The sequence below is a fragment of the Odontomachus brunneus genome, unplaced genomic scaffold (genome assembly GCF_010583005.1).
Source record: "Odontomachus brunneus isolate Ranch 3 - 2012 unplaced genomic scaffold, Obru_v1 Obru_scaffold_030, whole genome shotgun sequence".
Classification (NCBI taxonomy): Eukaryota; Metazoa; Arthropoda; class Insecta; order Hymenoptera; family Formicidae; genus Odontomachus; species Odontomachus brunneus.
The window spans coordinates 923138-950886 of NW_022639480.1; the positions used below are offsets into that span (position 1 = coordinate 923138).

A 27749-nucleotide genomic window follows, 5' to 3' on the forward strand; every position below is an offset into this window, starting at 1 on the left:
TTTGTGTGTATGTAATTTATATATTAATTATTATTATATTATTATTATTATTAAAGTAACGTGTATGATATACAGAAATTATTGTACATTCCTATATGTATATTGTACGTTATTATGTAGTTACTTAAAATAATATATTATGAAGGTAAAAAAAGAGAAAATTTTACTACAAGTATAAAATGCTTGCATAATTTTATTACATATGCGTCATACTATATATATATACAGTTATAATTCCTTAAATTGTAAGGACGTGTGCGGACGAAGAGATGGGTCTGGCAATGAATTAGTTCCCGACGTATTTCTTTGTAAATTCAAAACTTGATTCTCTTGTTCTGAACTGTAATTACATATATATAATGTATGTAACATTATTTTTATATCTAAACAGATACGCAATTATTAGGAGTTATCGACGCAACTTACCGATTTACTATATTCTCATTGTTACCATTATCCTTTACGAACGTTACTAAGCCGTACGAATTGTGTTTATCTAATGTCCCATTATAAACTAACAGATCATCCACCAATATCTGCAAATTAAAGATATTTCCATTGAGACTATAGAAATAGTAAAAGTTAAAGAAATTCTAACAGAGTATCACAAATCTATTTCTCTTACTGCAAATTCTTTAACTCTTCTTTGCAGAGTTTTTCCGTAATTCCATATTTTAATCATTGATACCATAACAGGTTGATAAAATATTAGATACACACGATTCGTCTGAAAGGTAACGTAATAAAATATTAATGCGAGAGTAGTTGAGCTGTGACTTTTTTATGTAAAATTTGATTTATTTCTGCTTACTTGTCCAGGGAGTATCGGAGCCAGCCAAGCGTGACGACCATTTTTAGTATTATTTATTCCATCGATAAGTTTGTCCGGCGTGCGAATGTCGTTGTCTATACCTTCTATTATGTTAACGCTTTCAGGAAATGCAGCTATATCTGATACAAATTAACTGGCATTAAGTTGCTATCAGTAGTTAACGTAAAAGATCACAATTGTAAATAATATTTTAATTGTTCTTAACTTTATTTCTAAGAGAAAGCGTTTTTAGATATCTGATTATTAATTTGTGATAAAACGAGTGATGGATGATGATTTGAACATACTATCAGTAGTTAATATGATTTCGTTTCCGTAATTGTCATATATCTGTATCCCATTGAGGCCAACATAGTAAGAATCTCCCCATGTAGAGAAAATTATTATCTGATATACAAATCCTTGTGGCATCGACGGGGCCTCGTAATTCGAATCCAAAAAATCGATTTCTAAAATCATGCGTAAGGAATGACTTGAATCCGGTGAATGAATTTTTAACGATGAATAATGAAAAATACTCGATGATATTACACACCTTCGGATGATTTGATTAAATCGGTAGGATGATTCGAAAGACGTATATGAGATAATGGCTTACTGACGAAACTAACTTCTTGGACGAAATCGTAATGACAAGATCCTGGTGCGCGTCTCAATAAGAAGCCTTCGAAATTTTCATCGTGTAATATTTTACCATCCAATTTAACTAGTAACTGTTTTACCTGGGCGAAAGCGGAAAAAATCTTTGAAATTCGACTGTTGCAAATTATAGAGTCTTCTTTCTTTCACACGATACTTATGTCGGATATCTTACTCCACAATAAGATAGTTCTAAGGATGCGTTATAATTCCAAATCCGCATTCCTGTCAGACATACGTCTGTATTAAAAATTATGGTTATTGTAATTTTTTCATTTGACGCTGCATTCGCTAACCACATGTGATCCATTTCCGTAGTAATATTATATCCATCAATTAGTCTCGTTAAGTGCATATCGCCAACGTTACAGTGCAAGTTGGCATTTATTAGTGGGAGAGCTACACCTTGATCTCCGATTAATTCTATACCAGTAAGACCTACAAATGATGTCAATTAGAGCGGATTCGTTATAATAGTGTTAATAATACGTTTACTCACCTATCAGATGATGTAAGCCCCAATTAGAAATAATTACTAATTGAACCTCTTTACAAGACAGAGCATTAGAAGTTGTGTCGTGAATTTCACTATCTTTGGATAAGTCAGAATTCTCAAGGAAATTACTTTTATGTCTTGCTGAAGAAATCTGAAAGAACGATTGCGTTGCATCAGTTTTGAATAAATTGTATCAATGTAATTAGCTCTCTTACATCATTAGTTGTTGCTGTGATCGGGCGAATTGTTTCCATCTCCTCGCAGTCTAACATTGCATTATTGTATTCTATGAAGGTATTATCATGTTTTGATATCAATTCCAGAATATTTTCATCCGTCGTAAATAAAATAGTCTACATCAGCCAATATTTGCGTGCGTTATGTATCAAATTAATTTTTATATATTACTATATATTTGATAAGAAATAAGAGTAAGAACGGTGATTTGCTTGTTAAGTAGATTCTCATGTATAATAACAATGCTTATATAATATTTAAGAGAAAACTATTTTCTATAATTTGGGATTTATTTGATAAAAATTCTTACATCACCGAAAGAGTCAAGATTGCCCAAATCATCCCCTGATGCTTTAGCAATTTCTCCATCAAATATGATAACATTATTTAATTTAATAATAATGTCTTTAGCTCCTCTAAAGGAGTGTATCCTAGATTTATTATAATTCTGCAAGTAAAGAGGAAATAGTTTTAGTTGAAACATATTTTTCAGCATTTATGTTTGCAAATTACTTTGTAATTACTGTAAAGGGTCTTACCCATATTCTAATCATTGCTACCGTGATCGTGTCTTCGAATATTATATAAATATAATGATGGTCACCATTTGAATAAGGCGTTAACCATAAATTCGCATCATCCCTCGTTCGATTAACACCGTTAATCAAGTTGTACACAATATGAGGATCATAGTCTTTACCTAACGATTTAACGTTACTCGTTGAATTTGCATATATCTCTTTTATTTTCGCTGGTTCTCCGGTATTTGAAAAGATTTCAATGCCATTGAGGCCTACGTAATGTTTGTCACCCCAAGTGGAAAGAATATCAATAACTAATGAGTCGCCAGATGGTAATTCGGGAATAATGAAATTTCTGTAGAATTTTTCTATAAATAACGTAAATTTAATATATTATGGAGAAACAATAACATATAAAAATAAAAAGTAGGGTGATAACAGATAAAGTATCTTATATTCTTAAATATTTATAAAACTATAGGAATGTAAAATTTCAAGATAAATATCAACCTGTTTGTAAGTCATTTTCGATCGAGATTTCAGATTTAGAATCTTCTTGATATTGTTCAGACAATTGCTTTATCTTTTCTTCATTCTGTATGCCAAATGCTGAATTATTTAAGTAATGATTGTTTAATAAATGTAATCTTGTGTCTGTATAACTGTGAACTGAAGGATATTCAGTTTGAACTTTTTCATTGTAAGATTCTGTACTGTTACTATGACTTTTAGGTGCTAAATGATTGCCGTGTCTCTCCATCTGTTTTCTTTCTAAATATGCATCTAAATTACGAAAATCATCTTTCGTACGACACTTTGCACTTACAACAGCGGAAGAGGCACGCGTTCTTCTCTGTTTAATTTGTGCCTCACCACTTTTTGGTGTATTTGGCAGTGATTTACTTGTGGATGCTTGCAACTTAATATTGTCATCATTATCATACAAATTGTTCAAATGTGAGCTGGTTTGTGTATCTCTGTAAATATTGAAGGGAAATATTATTTTTCTATTATCTAAAGAAAAATATTATATTTTGTTTAGAGAACATAAAAATTTTACAAATTATCATTTTCTTCTTGGAAAGAAATATCCTTAAAGTAATGCTGATCATCAATTAAAAATGCTTCTGTTTTTGTTATATATGATTTGGCATCATAATTTATATTCAGTTCCCCTATATTGCTAACAAAAAAGAACAATATGTATCATCTTGTTATATAAAAATACGCATGAAATGATAACACCTACTCAGTCATTTCCAGTAACCACGACGGCATTTTGATTGCGCCATCAGGCAAGGATGCAGTCTTTTCTCCCTCCTCCTCGTGTGTGATATTATCCATATTTTATTTTGTTAGATCTAATCACTGGTAATGGTCACGCTTCACACTATCATTCAAACAATGTCTTGATAATGATGGCTTGTCAAGTTGAATTGCGCATATGATTTATCGTCGAATAAAAGACCGTTCGAACACATAATTTCCTTCACGTTCCAAAATAATACGAGCACATAAGAATTTCCATGATGCGTCGAATAGGTCGCAACTAGTAGAAGCACTTATCCATTGTCGAGTCGTTCGATTCTCGTCTTGTTTGCCATTATCACCATGGAAACCTTTCAGGTGTCGACGTCTATACACAATCCTGAGTGGTTTTAATGATTAATGTGACTGTTATTATCTACACGCTGATAAGTTAGTTGAGCGTGCAGCGAGATACCATTTTTTGCTCTAATACATTATTCTTTATTTTTCAATAATAAGAATTACACTAATATCAGGAAGCATACCAATGTACGACAACAATGCTACATATTATTCCACAGTATCTTGGTCCACTGCAAATCACAAGGACAAAAACTACACAGTGAATGAACTCATAGTGAATAAATATCACTTTGTACTTTGTTTCTTGCAATATCACGATATATACGTATATCGCAAGTTAATGTCTTCATTACATCTTTTGTTACAAATAAGCATCCTTTTAATAGTATACTTTACGATATTGACGCTATACACATTACATACGCAATAAGTATGTATTAATTTTAATAGTACAATCGCAACGCAAATAAATATATACAAACAAGATAAATCTGTAATGTATAGCTACAGGTAAAAAAACGTGTTATAAATAAGCGATGTACAATACGAAATAATATATAATAATATAATCATTACAATAAGTATCATGATTAATTAATCTTATTTGCATTGTTAATGTATACACACAAATTAATAATAAGAGATTCAATTTTTTATATCATAATGCTCGCAAACAGTGTCAATTAATAATAAAAATATCATTATTCAACAATATATATTATATTTTACAAAAAAGTAACATCCTTTCATATACTTAAGTATATAATATTCTTTTTCCTCTAAGTGGTGACATGCCAAACCACACATAAAATTATCGCAAATTCACTAAAATAACTAAAATATTAAAATAATGATAAATTATCGTAATTTGTTAAAAATACGCTTAGTTCTTTTTCTCACACATAAATTGTATCATAAATTTAGTATGTATGTGTATTTATATTGCGTTTGCATATATTTCAATATATTGGAGAAAACACTACATTAAGTAGATAGGAGTGTGAATTAAATTTTGGCACAATATATCTGTAAACGAAAAGATGATTGACACTTTCGGTAAAATCAAAGAATACATGTTCAGTCAATTTGATTTCCATTTACCAGTAACTAGTATGTAGCATTAACCAGTACTAGTATATAGCATTTACATTTCGTAAATTCTAATGTAAAGATCTTTATAAAACTTATAGTGTAAAACGAAATAGTGTTTGTTCGAAAAATAATACCTGTAGAATGGTACAGGCTATAAATCTTCTTTCTTATAATAATTTGGCATTATTCACGAATGCTGACCTCAATACTAACGTACTAAATCACGCAAAAGATACAATTTTTTATCAGACATATCCGAACTTGTAATGCAATTAGTAATAATCGAGTCATACGCGTGAATAATATAATATTTAGTATCTTCGCTAATATATGTATATATGTATATATATATATATATATATATATACATATATGATACCTAATTTTTTAGTTCTAATACAAACATTCATAACACACGAATCTAATTTCATGTGGCTGTCAGGTACTTAATTAACAAACTTCACGATTATTATATATTTACATATTGCACAAGTCTTTTGTTTACTGAATGATTTGGAATAATTAGGAAAAAACCCGACTGTCTATTGCGCGGTTATAAAAGCCACGATTCGGGATATAATAGTAGCCATCGTTAAAAATCAATTTGATTTTATCAAAAGCTCTTCTCTTTTCACAAATGTGGATATAAATTAAACAATATCTTTCTATCAGAATATAAAGGGTTCGCTCTTAGAACTGCTATGTTTTAGAATCTTTAGTGTTTGGAAGAAACATCGTAGAAAATAGTATACAACACCCTATAATTCTAGATGTGATTTCAGTATATTCGACATTGATGGCATACTGCCAGATGGTCCAAGAACATTCATCGCGTCCGTCTCAGGAAATACGTGGCTTAGAATCGCGTAGTAATGAAATCCGGCCGCTGCGGCTACGAAGAGATGCCAGATTGCGTGCGCGAAAGGTATTCGACCATCCGATTTGAAAAATACTATGCCAATGACGTATATCAGTCCGCCTAGTTTCAATTCCGTGATATTATAATAGTTACGCTGTAAAGAAACAATATATCGTAGGAATTACTATCACAATCTTATAGCTTTGTATATCAATCTGAATACGAACAGATCATTAATATACTTACAACATTAAGGATTGCAACGCTAGGTCCGATACCCATAATTACATAGAAAATAGTTTCAAGCATCTTATATTTCTCGTGGAAGATCTGCTGGTACAAGATGCCCATTATAGCCATAATCCAAACAACATATCGCATCGCGAATAAACGCTCGTCGTCTGAGAAATAATCTACGTTTAACCATGGGAAGTAACTGGCTGCTATAAAGATGTAAATCATAGCGCGATCACAGCGATGCAATGCGTCTTTCAGTTGTCTGAAATTATTACATAAATGTTACACATACAACAAACACACGTTATTCGTTATCTGGCGTAACTAATGATGATAACGGTACTGAAAGTTATTAAGGATTATTAAGGCAATTACCAAAAATACAAAAAACATAAACTATAATGACAATAAAGATTAAATTACTGAGGAATCATAAAATAACAGGCTAATAAGCGACAAATCAGTCTCTATTTCTCTATTCGAAAGTGGCGTAAATCTTGCAAAATACGAAGATTGACAAATTACGAACGTCGATTTGTCCACGGATATGTTACAATAATATACACAAATTCGTATAGCTGTATCTCGTTTCGGAACCTGTGACATTTCAAAATTAGACTTACACCATTTCCAAACTTTGGACTTCAATATAACTCTAGGCACACATCTGTATCTCTTACTCTTTGATCCGTTGCAATTGCAGAAAATGATGATACCTGTTATAATTGCAATAGTGCACGCTGTGGAAGAAAGTTGACACTGCGAAGACAAGAATCAGGGAAGTGCCATATACACAAGCGGAAACGAGTTGCGCCCATGTTGTCGAACGGTGTATAAGCTCGATACCGCCTAGTACTGAAGGTACAACCCATATACCATGAGTTGCCACATTTGCCATGTGTTCTATAGTTGTGGGAATATATGCCTCATTCGTACATGCTCTTGGATTCATCCATTTTATCCTGTAAACAATTGCTGTTTTATTTCTTACCTTAAAGTATTCCTTCAACTGTGCACTGTGTAAAGTTTTACAAAATTTAATGCTTTAATGCAAAATTTATTGCTGGAGAAAATTAGTAGATCAAATTATTTCTTAATATTGCAAACATTCAGAGTTCAGTCAGAGACAAGAAAAATAACACTTATGATATTTATACAATAGACAGTACAACATTTATAAAATAGAACAATCAACTTTTATGACAAGGAAGATCTTTATTCTCATTATCTATTTTTTCAATATTAATATCTAGCAAAGTTCTCTTCTATTGATACTAATATTATGAGAGAATATTACATAAGGAATCACAAAATGTTTCTTATATAAGACGAAACAAGATTACTGGTTACTATAATTGAAATCTAATTAAACAAAACGGATAATGCTTTTGAGGCGTTTCAACATCATGTTATGCAGTTTTGATTATATAATCACTAACATAGTAATTAACATAGTAAATCAAATATGAAAAAACAAAGTAGATGAATCATAGCATAAAACTGAAATTAGCCTTATACCAAAATACATGCATGTTTAGAGAAGCATATACTACAATTTGCATAGGTTAATATATCGACTAATAGTACCTGCTTCTTGATGTATTTTGTAGGGGAAACTTATTCCATACAATCCAAGTTGATGATGTAAAATATTTTGCCGTATGTCCATACCACTAAGATGATCCATTGTTTGTTGATTGAAGATACTGATATCTCATCTTTCTAAAAGCGGTGCTTGTGCATTCTGTTAAAGGTCTCACACTATCTTATGCATGCATGATTTTCAATTTATTTTAAGCTGAATTAATAACACATAATTGCAATGTTAATAGAAAAGTCTGAATGCAATATCAAGTTATTTAACAAAATTTAATAAATAATGAGATTTATATAACAGAATACAGTTCCTCTCAATGTTATTTAATAAAATTTAATAAATAATGAGACATTTATATAACAGAATACAATTCCTCTCAATGTACTGCAAAGTGCAGCCTCTTGTAACTTATTATCTATGCATCTAATCATAAAAATTTCTAACTAGATGTATAGAACATAGATATACAGCCATGATAAATCTACAATATATTATGATAAACATTTATCAATCTCTATTAAGAATACAAATTTAGCTTATAACATATTGCAATCACAACCAAGACTATACTGTTATTTAGACATCTTACATGTAAGAAGCTGAACTATCATATAATCAGCTGTTAGGAAACTATATTATTACATGCAAATAAGTTACTTATACATATGAAATACATGCCAAACGCCCAGGCAAGTACCAAGAATGCAAAAACGTAAACTATAATGACAAAGATTAAATTACTGAGGAATCATAATAAAATGACAGGCTAATAAGCGACAAATCAGTCTCTATTTCTCTATTTGAAAGTGGCGTAAATCGCGTCTTGCAAAATACGAAGATTGACAAATTGCGAACGTCGATTTGCCCGCGCATATGTTACAATGACGTACACAAATTCGTATAGCTGTGTCTCGTCTCAGAACCCGTGACATTTCAAAATTAGACTTACACCATTTCCAAACTTTAGACTTCAATATAACTTTAGGTACACATCTATATCTCTTACTCTTTGATCCGTTGCAGTTGCAGAAAATTTTTGATGGGTGTTGTGATGAATTGATGAAGGCAGGTACTGGCCATAGTGTCGGGTCGACGGTGAGAAATTTGAGCTGAGAGGCAGGTATGCTCGTCGATATCCGATGAGTAGTCAAATTTCTTGGATGTCAAAGCTAATGGCACAACAGCTGGCTGGCAAAGGTCTTCCATTGCATACTGATCGATTTGTAATGATTGACGTTAAGCATCGTAAGTGGGTTATGATGGTATGATATTACGGGAGCTCGATTTGTTCTCTCTCACCACAAGAGAACCGGACTCGTTTCGTCGTGTTCAGTCGTAGCCTCAGGAAGCTACCAAACACGTCTGAAACACAGTCCGCCTCAGCTCACCTACTTTCTCCTCCACAGACACTGCACCGGATACCGACGAACACTGAAGACCTTGTCGCTGTCAAAGTCTATCCGATCCATTGGGGCCTTTTATATCGTAATCGTCCATGATTGAGAAATAAAATTGATTCGCTGACAGGACTAAAGAGGGATGCAACGAAACTGATTGGCTACGCCATATTGTGTATCCCCCTCCTCTGTACCGAACAAATAATTCAAACGTTCGACGTGCACCTTTCATTAATATTAATTTAGATACATTTTTTATGTTTGTAAAGGTCATTTCCTATTTCTGACCTGAATCTCATACATTGACGTTCACTTCCGTTTCTTAGATTTTTTTAATCGTGAAATTTTACGATTATTCGTACGATCGACAACTCAAAAATTCTATCTCGAGAAAGAATAAGAAAAGTATAAAGAATAACAAAAGTAGCTGAAAACACTTCTTTTTTTATTCTCAGATACACTATAGAATATCGATAAAAAACTTTGTTATCATTGTGTATAGTGCTGACATTGAGATATCGAAATTATAAAATATCAAGCAAGTTTTCTTTGTTATACAATTATGCTGTAGAATGATCACGTTACTTATATAAAACAATTCGAAACGAAATATGTTTAAAACAAATTATATACATGTATATGATAAGCATGATACTAATAGAAATCAGATGAATATCGTAATTGGCACGTCGCTTGTGCCCGAGTGAGAGTTATATTATCATTTTTACTCTCGATCGTTACCTATTATCTGGAATTTCTAATAAATAAATTGTGCAACACAAATTCATTGACAAGGATATATCAAAACGTAAAAACTTTGTTTCAATGAAACAATTTTTTTCGGTGTATTCTTCCTCATTCGTTTCTTCTTTTCTAACTGGAAAGCACTTCGTTTTCTGTGATATCTGAAAACAGCTCACGCATCTGAAAAATTTAACATTTAAAAAAAAATATATATATATACATACACAGTGGTTAATATAATATATTAACATTATAATATATGCACGATAACTCACGTTTTCTTGATCTCTGTTTTGACATTGTTCTGGATTACAGTTACAATTGTTGCAAGTTATATTGTTCTTACGGCATGAACATAAACGTGTAGCGCATTTAGTCTTACAGGCACATTTTATCTCACCTATCTTAGGTTCTATTTTAAAAGTTAATTGTTGAACCGACAGCTTTGATTTATTCTATAAATAAGAAAATCACACATACTTTACTAATCAATAACAACAGCAATCAGTACAATCATATCTGTAATAGTGATTGCAATTGTTATTTTTACCTGTAACTTCTGTATGCGATTGTAAAGCGGTGTTTTTTTCCAATCGGGGTCATTCTCAATGTCATCGTCGTCGTCTTCTATTGTTAAACTATCATCACACCACCCATCAATATTCTCCATAAACAAATTCGGCATATCATTCACATTTTTTGTTGTCTTAGACTCCTTTTTGTTTTCGTTGTTCAAATTACTTTTTGTTAAAACCTACATTGTGGAATAAAAATAATGATTATCCGTCTTCGTAAAATTAGAAACAGATTTGTACGAAAGTGTGCCTTTGTATTTAACATTAGTTAATGTAAAATTCTTTATTTCATTACCCGTTTATTAGATTTTGATATTTCCATGTTGTTTGAGGACGAGGTAGATGTATTTTCCAGGGAATACGTGTTGTTCTTTTTTTCCCTTTTTATATATTCTTCTAATTGTGCTTGTTGATTTAGATATTTATCCTTAAATGTGTCAAACATTTTAATAACCAATTCAAGTATATGTAATATATATAATTGTATAACTAATGACTATATCATAATGATGTATATACTAACTTTGAGTTCATTAAATTTGTAACGTTGTTGCTTTCTGTCTTGTGCAATTAGGTGAAATACTGTTTGACATACTACTTTGGCGTCTGCAATAGAGTGTATCATATTCCATCTCGTATTCGCTCTGGCTTCTGAAAGAATAATTCGTAAATGATAAGTCACATTTCTATTTAGTCAGGCAAAATAATCTCCAAATATTTGACCTTGATCCGACTCGACAATTTCTTTTTGAAGATCTGCAATTTGTGTATTCCGCAACTCTATAAACTTGGCAAGATTTGCACAATCCTCTTTGTTTGGATCGTTACTTCGTTTAAGTTGTTCCAACTGATAAGATAAGGAAGCTCTATCTTGCAACAGTTTTTCAAGAGACAAATCGGCGTCTATTGTAGCCATTAACACTTCCAATTCTTGAGCTATCCACGTTTTTATTTCATCTTTACCGTTAGCCTTTTTCTCTTGTCGTTCCATCGCTTTCTTCTGCATCTCTAACGCACCCTACGCATAAATTGTATATAGATTCGCACTTAAAGTAAGAGATATAATACGCAATACTTGAAAAAAAAATTTTTAAAGCAAAAGATGTAACTTACTTTTAGCCTTTTATTTACAGCAAATGCCTCTTCCATTTTTCTTTTGAAAACAATCTCTTGCTTATTGTGTTGCAATTTTAAGCGTACCATTTCGTAAGCACGCTTACGATCTTGAGTTTTCAGTCTATTGATTTCCTTTTCTCTGGATTGTTTCCACTTTGTAAAGTTATTCGCATCGTTACGCATCTGCCTGATGAGCTTGACTCTAGTTTCTTTTAACGATTGTATTTCGGTCGAAAGAGTTTTTACTCTTTGATCCTGCTTCTCTTTCGCCTTAATGATTTTATTCTGCTCTTGGCATTTACGCGTCAATTCTGCTATTTTTTTTTCTAGCTCTTGTACTTTCTTGCGACGTGTTTCGGCCAATCTGTACAAAAAATACGCGAAAATTAAACTGTTATACCAATAACAACATTTATACTTCTTAATTGCTTACTTCGAAGTAATGTTGCGTGCGTGAACTGCTTGCAAATGTTCCTCTCTTTCCGCATGCAGCCTCTCAATTTCCTTTTCCATCTCCGCAACGTCTCCGTGGCTTTCCACAGTTTGTTGAGGAATACTTTTTATCAACTTGGATACAAGACTCTCCTTGAGTGCTAACTCCTTATTGATATTTTGAACTTCGTTATTTCGTTCTGCTTGTCGTAATGTATGCTCCTCTTCTTTTTTGTCGAAGTAATCCAAGCTATCTTCGATATTGTTCGCATCGCCTGTATGTACATATTCCGCGTCTTCTTTGGTGAACGTTACAAAATTTTTAGAGTCCACGGATATTTCGTAATTCAACAATTCCTCGGACGCCTTTCTTTCGTCATTTTGAATATCTACATGCATAAAGTAAGAATACGTGTTAAGGCTTTTTATATATATAAACGCCTACTACATTGGATTTCTGACGTCAGAAGCGAGGAATGACATATATTGACGAAAATTGCGTGCCATTTCTGAATAAAGATAAATATAGGCGAAAGAGCATTTGAGATTGCTTGAACATACTTGTAAAATTGCTTGAAAGTATATCTCTTCCTCACTTCTGATGTCATAAATTTAACATGGCTACAAGGAGCCTTAAAGAAAATTCAAAACAAATTACACAAATCATAAATGAGAAAAATTTACCTAGCATTTTCGTGTATATTATTTTCAATTTGCTACGTTTTTCATCGTTAATCTCATGGCAGATATCAAAGCTTTGTAGAACTTGTTTAAATTCCTCTAGTACTAACGTCATGGCGGATCTAATTTTTTCACGAGCTTGTTCAGCCATTTCAGCTCGTTCGTGCATAACAACAATTTCTGCCAAATTTGAATTTAATTTCTCTGTCATATCTCGAAGCTTTTGCTGTAACGTACTACATTTCTCGTCGAGTTCCTCGTGCTCTTTAGGGCATGTTATGCCAAGTTCCTGGTTCATAAGCGTTAACCGTAATTCTTGAATCAATTTGTTCAGTCGACTTATCTCGGCGATTTTCGGATCTTGATTTACCACAGGCTTATTCTTTATTTTACGTGCACGATCAGCATATCTCAAGGTACTGAGAGTTTCATCCAAATTGTAATCTAATCAATTTTTTTTTAATTAATGGCACATGAAAATAAAAGGTACTAAATAAAGGTAATATTGTAGGATCCAATACGAGTTTAATTTGGCAGCAGCGAATCTCGCAGTTACCTATTTGTGTTTATATTTACCTGTCGCAAAATTGTATTGTATTGTCGCGCAAAAATTGACGATGTCTTTCCATATATTATACATACATTATACGAAATATATATTTTGGTCGCATATAACGAGCTAGCTAGTTATTAACGCCTGAGTTTTCATCCATTTCTTTGCTCAATAGATCCTACAATATATTATATATATGCTACAAATACTAACCTGCAGGACTAACACAGGCAACCATGAGAGTCATAGAATTACCACCCAAGGAATCTTGTAACAGTCTTGTAAGTTTACTATCCCTGTATCCAATATAAGAACCAGAAGCACCATCACCGAGTTGTGAAATAACGTTACCTAAAGCTAAAAGTCCTTTATTTATATTTACGCCTTCTTTAAATCTTTCCCCTGTGGCTTGAGTCTTTTTGCTACGTTCAGATCCTGCTAAATCGACTAAATGAAACTTTGCCACTGTTGCTGTATTTCTGTAAAATAAAGACAAATTACTTTTGCTCCTACAATCAGCGATATTAAATGACAAAAAAATGTCAAATCACTCACGGGTCATCTTTCTTCTGCTGATGAATACAGATAGTAAATATAGCATGGCTACGGCTACTATGTGCATTCATCGCAGTTGCTCCAGTAACACGGCCTATGGAACCCTGGCTCAAACATTCCAATGTTTCTTGGGCATTGGTAACTTCTTTCTCTGTTATACCGATGATCTTTATGCTTTTTCCATCTTCTCTGATGTCTACAATAGATTGACTTCTCTGTTTATCAGACAAGAGATCATATAATTGCTCCTGATATAATTCCATAAATGAAACTGAAATTTTGAAGCTCCAATCTTCTTTTAATTTAATTGTCTCAAATATATCCTGAGTAACTCTGGGTATAATGCCTTTTTCTTCAACTCCTGTGTAATTGGTACCCATTGAATGAGTCTTACCACTACCAGTCTGCCCATAGGCCAATATTGTAACATTGTACCCTATAAAATAGAAAGGAATTATTTATTCTTCTAATTTTTTCAATGAGAGAATGGTTTAAAACTATCCTAAAATTAAATGTATACTGATGTAAAAAATAAAATGAGATATTCACCTTGAAAGATATTATCTATCAATCGTTTAATTGCTACATCATAAAATTCTTCTTGTTCAACATCAGGAGAAAAAACGTAATTGTAAGTAAATGACTTGTCGCTATTGAGTATGCGAACTTGTGGCTCTCCAGGAATTACATCCAAACACATCTGACATCCTTTCTCAATTTCGCTTATCACTAACGGACGGATGCGTAAAGCAACGCGAACAGTATCATCGCACATCTGTAAAGATAATATCATGTCAGACTAGTAAGTGTAGAACAGAGAAATATGAATGAAACACTAAGAAACTTTTGTAATCGGATATTCTTTTTAAAAAAAAGAGATGTTTAGTATGATTCAGTTGTAGAAAATTTGCAAATGCATACTTGATTTTTTTCTAAAAAACGTTCTCAAAATTTGTAAGTTTTCTTCAAACTTTCTTAGAAAGTTAAATCATAAAGAGCCTATTTTTTGTTAAAAAAACTACTTCCACTTACTTTTAGTATCTATCTTGACAAATTCACTCGTGCCAAAGGTTAGCGATATGAAGAATACACGTCTAATCAAACACCGCAAAAATTCCACAAAGTTCACAAGCTATCCGATCGTTCTTCGATCCTGGAAGACATCAAAGACGTTACATTTCAAATTATGTAGGATTGCCAATTCGCGTGATTTTCTTCACGACAGGAGGCCTTCTGCGCATGCGTGAATAATACGATATCCAATAGCAACTGCTACGCCTCACTCTATAACTGCGTTCCGAAATTTACTGCCAGTACTGAAATTCTATAATATACGTAACATGAATTATAGATTTTCAGTACTGGCAGTGCATTTCGGAACGTAGCCTATACATGAGCAGAGGCCCCCTTTCGGCGGAGAAAAAAATCTCGTGAACTGTAGCTCTGATTGGAGGGATGAGCTAGTGGTACAAAGGGTGACAACTGTAGAAATAGAAAGGAACTGTAGAAAGGAAGTCACTTAAGTGCGATCCATTAGATGCTGCAGATATTTTGAAGCACAGTACAGACAAATCATGGCTTCTCTTTAAGCGCTTTAAAAGTTTGCAGCGCTTAATGGATCGCGCCCATTGTCTGTTGCACATGACGTCCATTCTTGTAATTTTGATTGGTACATTTCTGAAGATGGATGGAAATGCACCAATCAAAACAGAGCATTTTCATCCAGCAAGCAATCCAGACGAAACAAGCATCGTATGCCACTGACTTTATAGTGCATAAATCACGAATCAGCTGTCTTTGACGTTAATGATGTTGAACACGCATTTTTGTCGCTGACAAAAGTAAACGAAAATGAGAGGGAAAAGTCAAAGCTTCTTGTTGCATATCAGTGCTTGAGTAGTATACGCGCGTGTATAGAATGGATATAATAAGGGAACATCTACTGGTACCCGCCAAATATATGATATTGACAGACGGAAGAATTTGTCTGACAGTTCACAGAAATTGGCTCGCACGTTTGCTGATAGTGGGCTCGTTTACATTTATTAATCATGATCGAATGTCCAGTGATGAAATCGCGGCGCAACCCACTCTCGAAGAATTAGGCTGCGACTGGATAAGGATTTATGCAAAAGTATATTTTTGACAACTTTTTAGTTATTTTGTGCAAAATATGATGAATGTGTCTTTTTAAAACTACTATTATTATATCATTAGGTATATGTAAAACAGTATAAGAATGCAATTCCTCTACCAAGAGAAAGACCTGCTACCAGCACAAAGAATCAAGCAGAATTGATGTTCTCACAATTGTTACATTATGTAGCTGAAACTAATTACCGAAATTTGTGGAAAGAATCATACAAGAAATATTACAGTATGTATAACTGTACTCTTTATTTTATATTTATAATTTTTAACTACTTTTATTGAATATCAGATATCTTAATTAACAATATTTTGTATATGTATGTACACACAGATCCCTGGAATTTTGTTGACCAAAAAGAACAGTCTAATATTACTGCCAATGTGAGTGATGTTGCCATCATGCATGAAGTACTAGCTAGGATGTATAATTGTACTTTAATACAAGTGCAACATGGTACAGTTTTATCAGTAACAAATGGTGCATTGTCTGAGACACATTGTAATCTAGTACCAATTCATTTTGTCATGGAAACAACATCTGCTTTTATAATTTTTTATGAACAGACTGCAAATTATTCTCTTCGTGAGTAAGTATATACAAAATAATCAAGTTTATTTATTTTTTCATTATAAAGATGATTCTATGAAAAAGATATTTCTATCCTAATAATATATTTATAAATATTAATGTTTAGATGTGTAATGTATAGTCCTGCTGCTCTTAATACAAGTCATGGGAAACCATTATTTGTAGTCTACCAATTATTGAGGCTATCTAGAGACTTACATGATCGTGGTCTTGCATTAGGAGAGATCACGCTTAGTGATATATTAGTCACAGAAAATTTCACTATTCAGGTATATCATATGTCCTACATATTTATATAACATTGTTTTTCGAACTTCACTGAGATTAAATAAACAAGAATTCAGCTTGAGACAATATCTTCCTTAGGTGCTACCAAAATTAAATGACAACATTTACCTAAAACCCGAAAGTGAATATATGAACTCGTCTATTTCTCAAGAGAGTAAAGAAAAACATTTCTATAACAATGCTTATTGTAAGAGAGACAGCATATTTCAATCAAGTAACAATGACTTTGGTTTAAACGAGAGCATTGAGAAATTATGTGAGATGTGGGTATATAACTGTATCAGTAACTTTGATTATTTAACTGCGCTGAATAATTTGGCTGGTAGACGATACGGCAATCCTAGTTGTCATCATGTGATGCCTTGGGTGACAGACTTCACATCGAGGAATGGTGGCAATTGGCGGGATCTAACAAAGTCAAAATTTCGTTTAAATAAAGGTGACAGACAACTAGATCTCACATTTGACTCTCAATCAACCGAGGTGTGTTGACTGGATTCGTAGAGCTTCTATAATGTTGTTTCGTATAATTAAGTAATGTCGTTTGGTAGGTTGGACATCATGTATCGGATGTTCTGTCAGAGATTACGTATTATGTGTATCTTTCGCGACGATATAATAAATCCGTGCTGTGTAAGCACGTACGACCATTATGGGTACCTGGAGAATATCCAGCTTCTGTTCAGAGATTACACGATTGGAGCCCTGATGAATGCATACCGCAGTTTTTCATCGATCCTAACGTTTTTAAGGTAGAATTACAGTCGTGATAATAAGATATCTTTTTCAATTCAATATCTTTGAAGTGTTCCGCACTTGCAGTCTATTCACGAGGACTTGCCGGACTTGGAAGTTCCAGCATGGGCGACTTCTCCAGAGGATTTCATTGAAAAGCACAGAGAAGCACTAGAGAGCTTTTATGTTTCGGAAAGATTACATCATTGGATAGACTTGACTTTTGGCTACAAGTATGAATTTTCGAATTATTCTGGACTGATATTAATAACTGTCAGTAGTTATACTTTTTTTATGTTAACAGATTGTCTGGTTCGGCTGCTGTAAAATCGAAAAACGTTTGTTTGCAATTAGTTGACAATCATACTGACTTGACGAATTCTGGAGTTGTACAGCTTTTCACGCAACCACATCCACAAAGAATTATCCCATCACCTTATTGGGGCAAAGTACCACCACGTCTACGATCGACAGTCTCAACTAATAAAAATAGTAAGTTACATTATCGTATAATTCAAATATAAAGATACGGATCTTTCAAAGATCTGGTGTATGATTACAGAGAATGATCAACTTGTAAGTAGAATCAGTGACGATGAAGGCCATAGTTCTGGCATTGAGGAAGAAGAATTACCTGCAACGGCAGTGAATGCATCGAGATCGTCGCCGCTTGTGCTGAGTCGCTTATTGAGTCGTTCTCGAGGTTCTTTACTATCGGAGGACAATATTAAATCGGATAAATCCGTTAGCCAGCCCATCATTCTTCCGAAGGATTTCAATCCCGTTGCGGCCATCGTGCAAGTAGAAACTATACATACCTTTATGAATAAGGTCAATCATCAAGTGTATAAACCTGCAATTGAATTGCACGATTTTCCCACCAACTACAAGCAAATCGTGGCCAGTGGTCGTATCAAGGAACAGCAAATACTTGGTTGTTTAATAGTAGAAATATTTCTAGCCGGCAAATTCCGCGCGACGTGGAACGCCGAGAAAGCGTCTTTCACGCAGAGACTCACTACGTGTCTGAATACTCTGAGGACATCGGCGGATAATTTGCCAAAATGTATAAGAAACATCGTGTCACTATTTCTACAGATCGATATTATGCCAAAGAGTTATAATATAGGCAATATGGAGATGAATGATATTTCAACGGTAATTTCAAGATATAAACTATCATTAAATCAAAATAGGGTGAATTATTCACAATAATATCAAAATTTCTATTTAGGTGAACGAGATTCCTTTTCGTTATCCAACGATAACGTACATGGGTCTTCCTCCACCGTCCGCGCATCAATTTCTACAACCGATATTATCTGGCAGTCTGTTCCCGTTCTCCAAATATTGTCAGTATTTGTACAACATCGTGGAAATGTTGCAGGAATACAACGGTCTGGTACGAGAATTAAATTTTATCCTGAAGGCCGAAGACGATATGGATTTTGTGATCAAAACAAAGATAAAATATCTGTGCAAAATCAGTGAGTGCAAAGTGAAAGCGATCGCTAGAGAACTGGAATGTCTGCTACCTTATGCCGGTGGTGCTAGAGAAGCTACACTGCAATTAATAGTTCCTCATATAGTACAAATTATGGAAGAACCTTACAGTGCGGTATTAGCTGCCTGGCATCTTTTCGATCCAATAGCGAAGTGGGTGTTATGAATCTTTTTCGTAAAACTGCATCACGTAGCATTCATACGTTTTGTTTCGCATTTCTTTCCATAGAACACTGGGACCGAAAGATACTGCCGAAACGTTCCTCTCACCTATTATCAAGTTATATGAGAACGGCTCGATTATGGACACTACATTGTATGCCGATGTACTACCTGCAGGAACGTTTGCAAAGTTCAGAACTACTCGATTGTATCACAGAACATTCCTGTTGAAACTGATAGTCCGATTAGGACTGCGTAGATTTTTAGACAACTTTATAAATCCTTTGGTGGAAGCGGTAGGAGGATACAAAGATTACATACAAGGCTCGTTTGCCACATGCACGCATAGGACCGGCAATCTCAAGTAAGAGGTCATATAATTATATCATATAAAATAACGTCCATCATTTAATATCACCAATGCTTTCGTGTTATTTGCAAATCTTTACAAAGGAGCTGTGACTTGAGCGGACCTTGTAGTGATGGGGAAGGTATTTTATCTCCATTAGATGAAGATTCATTTGCAGATTCCGAACATACTGTTATTTCGCCTACCGGACCGACGACCAACGATTATGTATCTAATATAACGACGGATAACGATGCGGAAGGTGAGCAATAATTGTTTGGTGGTTAAGTGAATTGCGCGCGTGCTAGCAATTTGATGAGAGTATCTCCAAAGAAAAAACGTCTGATCATTTTTATTGGATTTGTTGCAGAGGTATTCGCCATGGAGACAGAGGACAATTTGTGGGTTTCTTTGAATAATACCGCATATAATATTGATTTGCATATAGATCTCAATTTAAATCTCAACGATGATTTGAATGACGATGCGAACAAAAATTCACCAAGTGGCTCCGTCAAGTCGCCAACGATTCCAATACCTAAACAATCAAATATTTGTGGTGCCAAGTTAGTAACAGAGTTTAATAGTATCGGTTGCAATGTCGGTAGCAAAACCTCTAGCGAAGATTTTACTTACAACAGCGCGTATACCACAAATATTCATTCTGGTAGTAATCTCTCTGAAAGTACAAGTGGCACAGACACCAAAGAAGACAACTCCGTTACGCTTTGTCCCGAACTCGATAACAAATGTAACGTTACCGAGCCTGATGAAAGTATACATCAATTGGATCACATTTATCGAAGATCCATCCCAAGTGAATGTACAGTTTCTGAGATGAGTGCAGAATCTGTTATTTGGCTGTCGCACAGACTCGGCCCGGTGCTCACAGCACGATATTTGTCACGGAATCTCTTGAGAATGCTAACATTGTGTTACGCCGGAAAGGAAAATTTGACGCCGATCGATGATAATAATTTCATATATCTGGAAGGTATCACATGGAAGAAACCGATTTTAGCCGGTGACCAAAATGCTGTTAAAGTGTTAGAATGCCTCACAGCTATTGCAGGTGCGTCATTAAAAGATATTTTAATTTTTCTCTCGTGTAATATCTCGTGTAATACCTAATGCAATAACGATTAATCGATTTTATCAGGATTGTATGGGGAGCAAATTATATTGTTACAATATTTTGCGCACATGGTCGAATTATTGGCATTGTGTAAAAGAAAGCTGACGCAAAATTTGGAAGGAGGCCTAGTATCTTGCTTGGCTCTATTAAATCACATTACGTCATACCTTAGCGATGCCACTGTGATGGATGTGCTTCATGTAATGTTTACCGCATGATTAATTGTTAAATATTTATGGCATAACGAAAAGAAATTTGTAGTACAGCTCACATTTATTCATGTTTGAATATAGGAACCAATCGTTAAATCCATACTGCATCCCACAGTACGTATACTATCAACAGCGAGATTTACGTTCCCAAATGGCACGCTCGCGCGTATCGCCTTGGCTGAAAAATGTCTAGAAGCGATGTTCACTCTCAGCTTACGACTTGGCAGTGTAATTACGAAAAACCACCTAGCGGTGCCAATTCAACGCTTCTTTTTGGCTTTCGATAAAGCTTTCAGTGACAATCTATGCACCGAAAGACCTCCAGATAATCTTGGACAGAAAGCAGGCATATCTAACGACTATCTTGCACGGTAATGATACATTGGGACTTGGAAGACTATGTCGTGTGCTAATAAAAATTCAAATGGAGATATTTATTATTCTTAATATTATATACGCGCAGAATGAAAGGTACCAGTGAAGGGGGATTTGATAATAATGGAACTTATATATGGAACAAGCTCGACACAGACGTGGCGGACTCGTATTCCCCTCCAATCTTAGAAAGTAGCGATGTACCTGATTTACAGAGAAACAGAGTGAGCGGCAGAGTTTTTTATATTATATTTCTTGATAATATAAGTATATATTGAAAATTTCACATCTCTACTTGCAGGCGTTCGAAGAGCTACGAGCCGTGTTCACCAGTGAATTTGCTCACAAAGCATACATGCTCTTTTATAGATGCGTCGATAGCGAGATGATGGAGCAAATACTCAAAAATCACGAGCACGTACAGGAACTATGTCACGACTATGAGCAAGAAATAAAAACGACTCCTCAAAGTATCGGTATATGTTGCATTAAATTTTATTCAATGATATCAGAGATACGATGAGACGATATGTTAATCTTTTGCTTTATTGTTGAAGATAATGCGGACAAGTATAATACGTTGCTTGCTACGGATTGCGATGTGATAGAGAACGTGGAGCTAGTTGATAAGGGTGTTTGTAGTTTCGGAAATATATCTGTGATAGGAAATCGATTTGAGATACAAAAAGATGATGCTAAATCCCAGTCTACGACGGAGGCGAGTGCCACTGCAAATCGCGAAACTTGCTTATCATCCGCTGGCAGACAATTACGCGGTAATTGGCTGGCTTATTGGGAACATGAAATAGGAAGGCCGGATAAAGATACAATATTCAATATAAAGCAAATAAAGCTTCAGATTTTCAGTGGACATACGAACAGTATAAGGTGTCTCAATGTATTAGATAATGAAAATAGTTTTATGAGCGGCGGCAGAGACAAAACCGTGAAGTTATGGAGTTTACGAAGCCAGGTAGAAATTTATTGTTAGTCAAACTATAATCGCTATTTGAATAAGTAGCATTTTATGCTAATATCGAGAGTTAAATTATTGATATTGTACAATCAGGGTGATGGGAATACAGTCTCATCGTGTCAATATACGTACACTGGACACAAGAAATCTATCCTTTCGCTCACATTCCTGGAGTCTTTAAGATACGCAGTGACTTGTGATGGTGTGATTCATTGTTGGGATCCTTTTATGGGTTCGCTTCTCGGATGTCCGGAAAGCAGTCGACCCGTTCCTGTGAACACTTTAGCCTCGAGTCCTTCACCGTCTACGACTCTTCTTGTGGGAACAACAGACATTACCCTTAGAGTTATCGATTGCAGGACATTCCAATATGTTAATGAAATGAAAGTATGTATTTTTGTTATATTTTTTGAACTAGAATGATTAGTGTTATTTATGTAGGAATTAACATTTTTCTAACGCTGATACCTGATAGGTTTCTATGAATCCAACTGGCTTGATAAGATGTATCGCGGTAGCGCCTAGTGGTTACTGGGTTGCTCTTGGTCAAGCATCGGGCTTCTTAACGATACTCGATACTCGCACTGGTTTGATCATCGCGTCTTGGAAAGGACACGAATGCGAGGTAGAGATTTAACAACTATTAACAATTTAAACATCTTGCGTAAGAATTCAGTCTTATTGTCAATATTCTTCGCGCTACAGATATTGCAGTTAGAAGCGATAAACGAGACCACTATAGTCAGTTCTTCATTGGATCAAACAATCGCTGTATGGAGTGCAGTGGATGGTAAACTGAAGTTTCATATGAAGTAAGATCGAGTCGCTGAATCGTAACAAAAATTGTTATTTCTAACGTAAAATCAGGCATACAATATATTACATTTTTATCATTCCTCAGAGGCGCTACGGAACCCGTTCATTGCATGGCGACTTATGAGCAGGAATTAGTAATAGGAACAACAGCAAATCGAATTGGTGTTTATACCGCCGTAGAAATGACAGCATCGTTCTCTTCGTCGAAATTGAAATCTGACGCTTTCAAAGGCGTTCTTACTGCCATGGCTGTCCTTCCTCTTAATCGATTATTGTTATTAGGCGCCGACAACGGTGGTATAACATTACTCTGTTAAGAATTGCATTGTACACAATGCGTACATGAATGGCTGAAATATTAAACATAATTAAGATAATTAGATAATTATTTATATGTACAGTTTAATAGGGAATGTGTGATGAACTTACTACTAATGCACAATAAAAATCCCATTTTTATATATATTTACAACTTTTTATACATAGATAATATCCGTTCTCGTTGCTACCACTTTCAAAGCAAGCTCAGGGGACATTTTGTGTACACCGACGTCCGCTAAAATTTCTGCAGCTTTATCGTTATAATTACTTAGTGCTTCCTGAAGCAACATAGCCGAACCCACTAAGATATTTAAAAGTATACATGCTTCTTTGATTCTGAAAAGATTAAATTAAAATAGTTTTGATGATGAAACAATTGTGATAATTTTACGGACTTACAGCGGAAAGAATGACTCTGGCTTGCTGATATACAAGCCAAATAATGGAAATAAGTTTCTTAAAATGTCATATTGTAATTGTTCAGCACCGCCACTGTTGAAATGATTCACCAGTACAACTTCCTCAAAGAGAAACTATAACAAGGAACATACGAAAAGAGTTTCAAGATTAGTAAACGATGTAATAATATATTCTTCGCTTTTAACATACATACTTGATCAAATTGAGCAGCTAAACTCTTCCAAGCTTGACGGAACAATGGTAGAGCGAGAGCATTGTGCAATATATGAAGACGTGTAGTCAACTCTTGAAACATGGGACAGCCACTTGGAGTTACTGATAATGAAGCAATCTCTTTGGACGACTGCATTGCAAACCATCTTAGAACAATATGACATTTTGTAAATCGAGAAATACATTGAAAATATATTGATAGTAGTTTGATTTTCTTACTTATCAGTTCTATAAGCTCTACTTTTTGCTTTTACATCTAGAGCTACTGAATCGCTGATTTCATTTATTAATTCTTTCTCTAGTCGTTGTAGAAGAGCTACAGCTTCGTCAAACACAGTGCCTTCCACTTCTCCAATACTTTCACTAACATCATTGCCTCTGTCGGTAGCATTCTCTACAGCTTCAAATTGTTTCTTGAAGAAATATAATTGCAAGAAATGCTGTGCACAAACGAGAAAAGTTGTGATAAGTGATATTCCGTTTTGATTTCTCTATTACAGATAAGATACATACGACTGTTATACCCCATTCCTCTAAAACGGTTGCGACATAATGTAACGTGTTGAGAATGTGCGGCATGAGCGACGTTAATGGATCTTCGTAATTTTCATGTAACAGTTGTAACAATCGCACTCTCCAGTCGTCAATCAATTCCAATTGCAGTTCAAGAAACTGCAATCTTCATAAAACATTGTTATAGCGATAGTACCTTTTATTTATAGTATTTCATATTAATTATACCTATGCCCAGGTTGTGGTAAATGTTTGTATCTATCGGAAATTGTGGTGAGAAGCGTGAGGAAAGCGTCTGCACATTCTGTGACTTTCATATCATCTGTATCAGGACCTGCCAACCTTTCCCACGCTGTGTTCGAACTTAATATTGCATCCATTTTCTCGGTTGCATCTATAAGAAGAAAATACATGTATTATTTGAAGCATACGTAAGTAAAATATTTTTGTTACTCACATTTCTTCTCTATATTGATCCATTTTACAAAAATGTGCGCTTGTGTCAGAACAAAGACAGTGGTAGGTTGTGTTTGAGGATACAACAAAGTCTCTCGTAATTCTCGTTCAAATCCTAAAGCTTCGTCTACTAAATGTGCGAATAAAGTATCGTCGTATTGCACTATGGGTAATTCGGAATGAAGCTTTTCCACAGCTAACTGAACTAGAGCGCGCATAAATTCGGCCTATCAATACACTGTAATTAGTGTCTAGAAATTCAAACGCGACTAGTACGTCAAAATTCGACTAATAACTTTATTAGACGTAAAACCTTTATATCTAAATGTCCGAATCCAACAGCATCCGCCACAGGCTGAATGTTTTTGTGCACCCATTGTGCATGATCCTTAATCCACCTTAATATTTGAGTGAAGAACCATTCTGGCTTATCCTGACGATTTGTCAACTTTGATCCTGTAAAATGGTAAATGAATCTCTGTCTAAGTGGGCGTATTAGAAAAGCGACTGGCAAGCTAACTGGTGCAAAATCTGTTAACAGTGCAGATTTTACTACAGGTTTTATCATTTCTTCTCTACACGAATGTATTGAATGAATAGGTCAAGGATAATATTAGTTTATTAATTTTTTTTTAATAAGTTACTGAACGATTGATTTGAGAATTAGAAGGATACGGTAGTTGCAGATGAAACAGATACTCGGTGAGTATCTTAAATCTTGTCATAATTTCTGGCAAGGGTGGATTTATTGAACTAGCATTAGTGCCACAAAAAGGCCATTTTAATGTCTTTAACAGATCATTGTATTCCCTGCAAATTTAAACCACTTTCATTAAGTAATATTAATATACAAGTTATTTAAGATATGTTCAAGAAGAAAAAGTACTTTGATAACTTCTCTTTGATGAGATTATGCCAAAAGTGTAGTGTTTCATGAACATAATTAACCAGATGATGACATGCAGATGTTTGCAGTTGACAACTAATCTCTGTCAAGCTTGTATATAAAGTTATCATTGAATCATCATCACCTGATGATAGAAATGTCTCCATCTCATCGCTAAATATAAATATATTTTAATTGACAAGGAAATAGAACTCATATTGTATTTCTTAGTAATTACCTGATATTTTCAATATATTTTATGAAGTATAGATAGGACAATGATTTGTCTAACTGACCAATTTTGTCAATAATTTCCTGTAATTCTAAATTTTTGTCATTTTCACTAAATGCCTCTTTGATTTTCTTGTTGAGGTCTGTGGAAATTTCCTGCAACTGATCAGCTTCACCTTTGATATGTTCCACGCTTTCAACTACTGCTTTTACCTTGGAAGGAGCAGTAGTCGATGCCATTGATAACTATGTAATAAAAGTTATAAGTATATGTCTTTCACGCAGTATACTTGTAAAAATAAGTATAACTTACAGATTTTTCAATCTCATCTTTTTCTGCTTTGAGATTTCCATGAAAATCGTAGATTCCTTGAAGATTTTTTATGTCAGATCCGAGTTGTGCATTGAATCTTTGTATAATCTTCTGTTTTATATCCATTTTGACGTGCTTTTGCATCAAAAAATTAAAACATACTCAACTGTAATTCAGCCAAAATAAACAATATTGTTAATCTGACTAAAGGTGCGCTTCTGGTAAATATTTGGAGTAGATACAAGTTATTTAACTTTAAAAAACTTGACACTTTATTGCTTTCCTTGTAGTATTGAGAAAATGACTTTTTTAATTCTTAAAATATCTTTCTACTAAAAATGTCGAATGATATACATTTGCTAATTTTTTGATGACACCTCTATTAACCTCTACTATAAACACCACCTAACCTTAGATCTGTTTTTTTCAGCTGCACTGTTACCAGGAGGGCGAAACTCCTCTCGTAGAAGACAGATGACGAACGCCATCATGGTCTGTATCGAAAGTTTGCCTGAATTAAAATGGTCACGTGACGCGGAGTAGGGATACGCGCTATTCATTTAAACCTATTCCAACTTATTCGAACGCGCGTACTAATATATATTTATTGTATATATTAAGTTCAGTAATAAATAATTTCGGATTTCTCAGGTAAAATAAAACGAATTGTATTTGTATATGCTTATAGTTTGATGAAACAATGTATTGTACAATATATATGTACAATGTGTCGTAAAATGTTTCAAAAAATTGCAAAGACATGCAAATACAATTGTTTTATTTCACTTGAAAAATCTTAAATTAAATATTATACAATTCAATATATACATGCAATATTTATAAGCACAAAATAAATATAGAATTAGTTATATTAGAATTTGTATAACATGTATTGGCTTGGTTTACGTCGTGCACTTAAAAAAAGCAATGT

At 34.1% G+C, this 27749-nt stretch overlaps 4 protein-coding genes across 8 annotated transcripts; 1 reads left to right on the forward strand and 3 right to left on the reverse strand.

Annotated features, from left to right (window-relative positions):
- Nucleotides 1-175: 175 nt before the first annotated feature.
- LOC116843089 (protein KIAA0556-like) lies at nucleotides 176-4353 on the reverse strand. The gene is made up of 14 exons (XM_032813133.1): nucleotides 3975-4353; nucleotides 3786-3908; nucleotides 3236-3702; nucleotides 2744-3093; nucleotides 2515-2652; nucleotides 2183-2320; nucleotides 1971-2118; nucleotides 1647-1909; nucleotides 1368-1554; nucleotides 1120-1281; nucleotides 812-951; nucleotides 626-727; nucleotides 427-536; nucleotides 176-340 (listed from the first exon to the last, which is right to left on the reverse strand). Exons 1-14 carry the CDS (start codon nucleotides 4067-4069, stop codon nucleotides 229-231), a joined length of 2535 nt encoding a protein of 844 aa, XP_032669024.1. The 5' UTR covers nucleotides 4070-4353; the 3' UTR covers nucleotides 176-228.
- Nucleotides 4354-4596: 243 nt separating this feature from the next.
- Nucleotides 4597-15405, reverse strand: LOC116843088 (chromosome-associated kinesin KIF4). 2 transcript variants are annotated; one of them, XM_032813132.1, is made up of 15 exons: nucleotides 15207-15399; nucleotides 14724-14949; nucleotides 14175-14610; nucleotides 13833-14098; nucleotides 13070-13510; nucleotides 12387-12774; nucleotides 11951-12317; nucleotides 11561-11855; nucleotides 11361-11488; nucleotides 11133-11264; nucleotides 10813-11016; nucleotides 10538-10717; nucleotides 7241-7515; nucleotides 6534-6786; nucleotides 4597-6441 (listed from the first exon to the last, which is right to left on the reverse strand). In XM_032813132.1, the coding sequence occupies exons 2-15, from the start codon at nucleotides 14947-14949 to the stop codon at nucleotides 6187-6189; spliced, it is 3846 nt and encodes a 1281-aa protein (XP_032669023.1). In that variant the 5' UTR covers nucleotides 15207-15399; the 3' UTR covers nucleotides 4597-6186. The 2 variants fall into 2 exon arrangements, with proteins under 2 accessions (XP_032669023.1, XP_032669022.1); XM_032813131.1 differs by lacking the exons at nucleotides 4597-6441; nucleotides 6534-6786; nucleotides 7241-7515 and adding an exon at nucleotides 10302-10442 and having other exon boundaries at nucleotides 15207-15405.
- A 687-nt stretch (nucleotides 15406-16092) lies between these two features.
- Nucleotides 16093-23782, forward strand: LOC116843171 (WD repeat-containing protein 81). The gene is made up of 22 exons (XM_032813346.1): nucleotides 16093-16308; nucleotides 16392-16551; nucleotides 16657-16912; nucleotides 17021-17183; nucleotides 17281-17685; nucleotides 17754-17954; nucleotides 18025-18170; nucleotides 18242-18429; nucleotides 18500-19095; nucleotides 19172-19593; nucleotides 19670-19966; nucleotides 20056-20213; nucleotides 20322-21023; nucleotides 21111-21286; nucleotides 21380-21669; nucleotides 21762-21897; nucleotides 21975-22149; nucleotides 22231-22646; nucleotides 22743-23036; nucleotides 23125-23274; nucleotides 23355-23461; nucleotides 23551-23782. The coding sequence occupies exons 1-22, from the start codon at nucleotides 16093-16095 to the stop codon at nucleotides 23780-23782; spliced, it is 5886 nt and encodes a 1961-aa protein (XP_032669237.1).
- Nucleotides 22153-27312, reverse strand: LOC116843172 (RAD50-interacting protein 1). Of its 4 annotated transcripts, none has more exons than XR_004377847.1 (16): nucleotides 27229-27312; nucleotides 26819-26953; nucleotides 26513-26751; nucleotides 26275-26448; nucleotides 26064-26198; nucleotides 25702-25963; nucleotides 25390-25615; nucleotides 25161-25326; nucleotides 24933-25098; nucleotides 24639-24859; nucleotides 24400-24565; nucleotides 24186-24319; nucleotides 23895-24122; nucleotides 23533-23815; nucleotides 23118-23289; nucleotides 22153-22961 (listed from the first exon to the last, which is right to left on the reverse strand). XR_004377847.1 is itself a non-coding variant. In XM_032813347.1 (14 exons), exons 1-13 carry the CDS (start codon nucleotides 27307-27309, stop codon nucleotides 23942-23944), a joined length of 2286 nt encoding a protein of 761 aa, XP_032669238.1. In that variant the 5' UTR covers nucleotides 27310-27312; the 3' UTR covers nucleotides 23477-23815; nucleotides 23895-23941. The 4 variants fall into 4 exon arrangements, 2 of the variants coding, with proteins under 2 accessions (XP_032669238.1, XP_032669239.1); XR_004377848.1 differs by having other exon boundaries at nucleotides 22153-22964; XM_032813347.1 differs by lacking the exons at nucleotides 22153-22961; nucleotides 23118-23289 and having other exon boundaries at nucleotides 23477-23815.
- Between the last annotated feature and the right edge of the window lie 437 nt (nucleotides 27313-27749).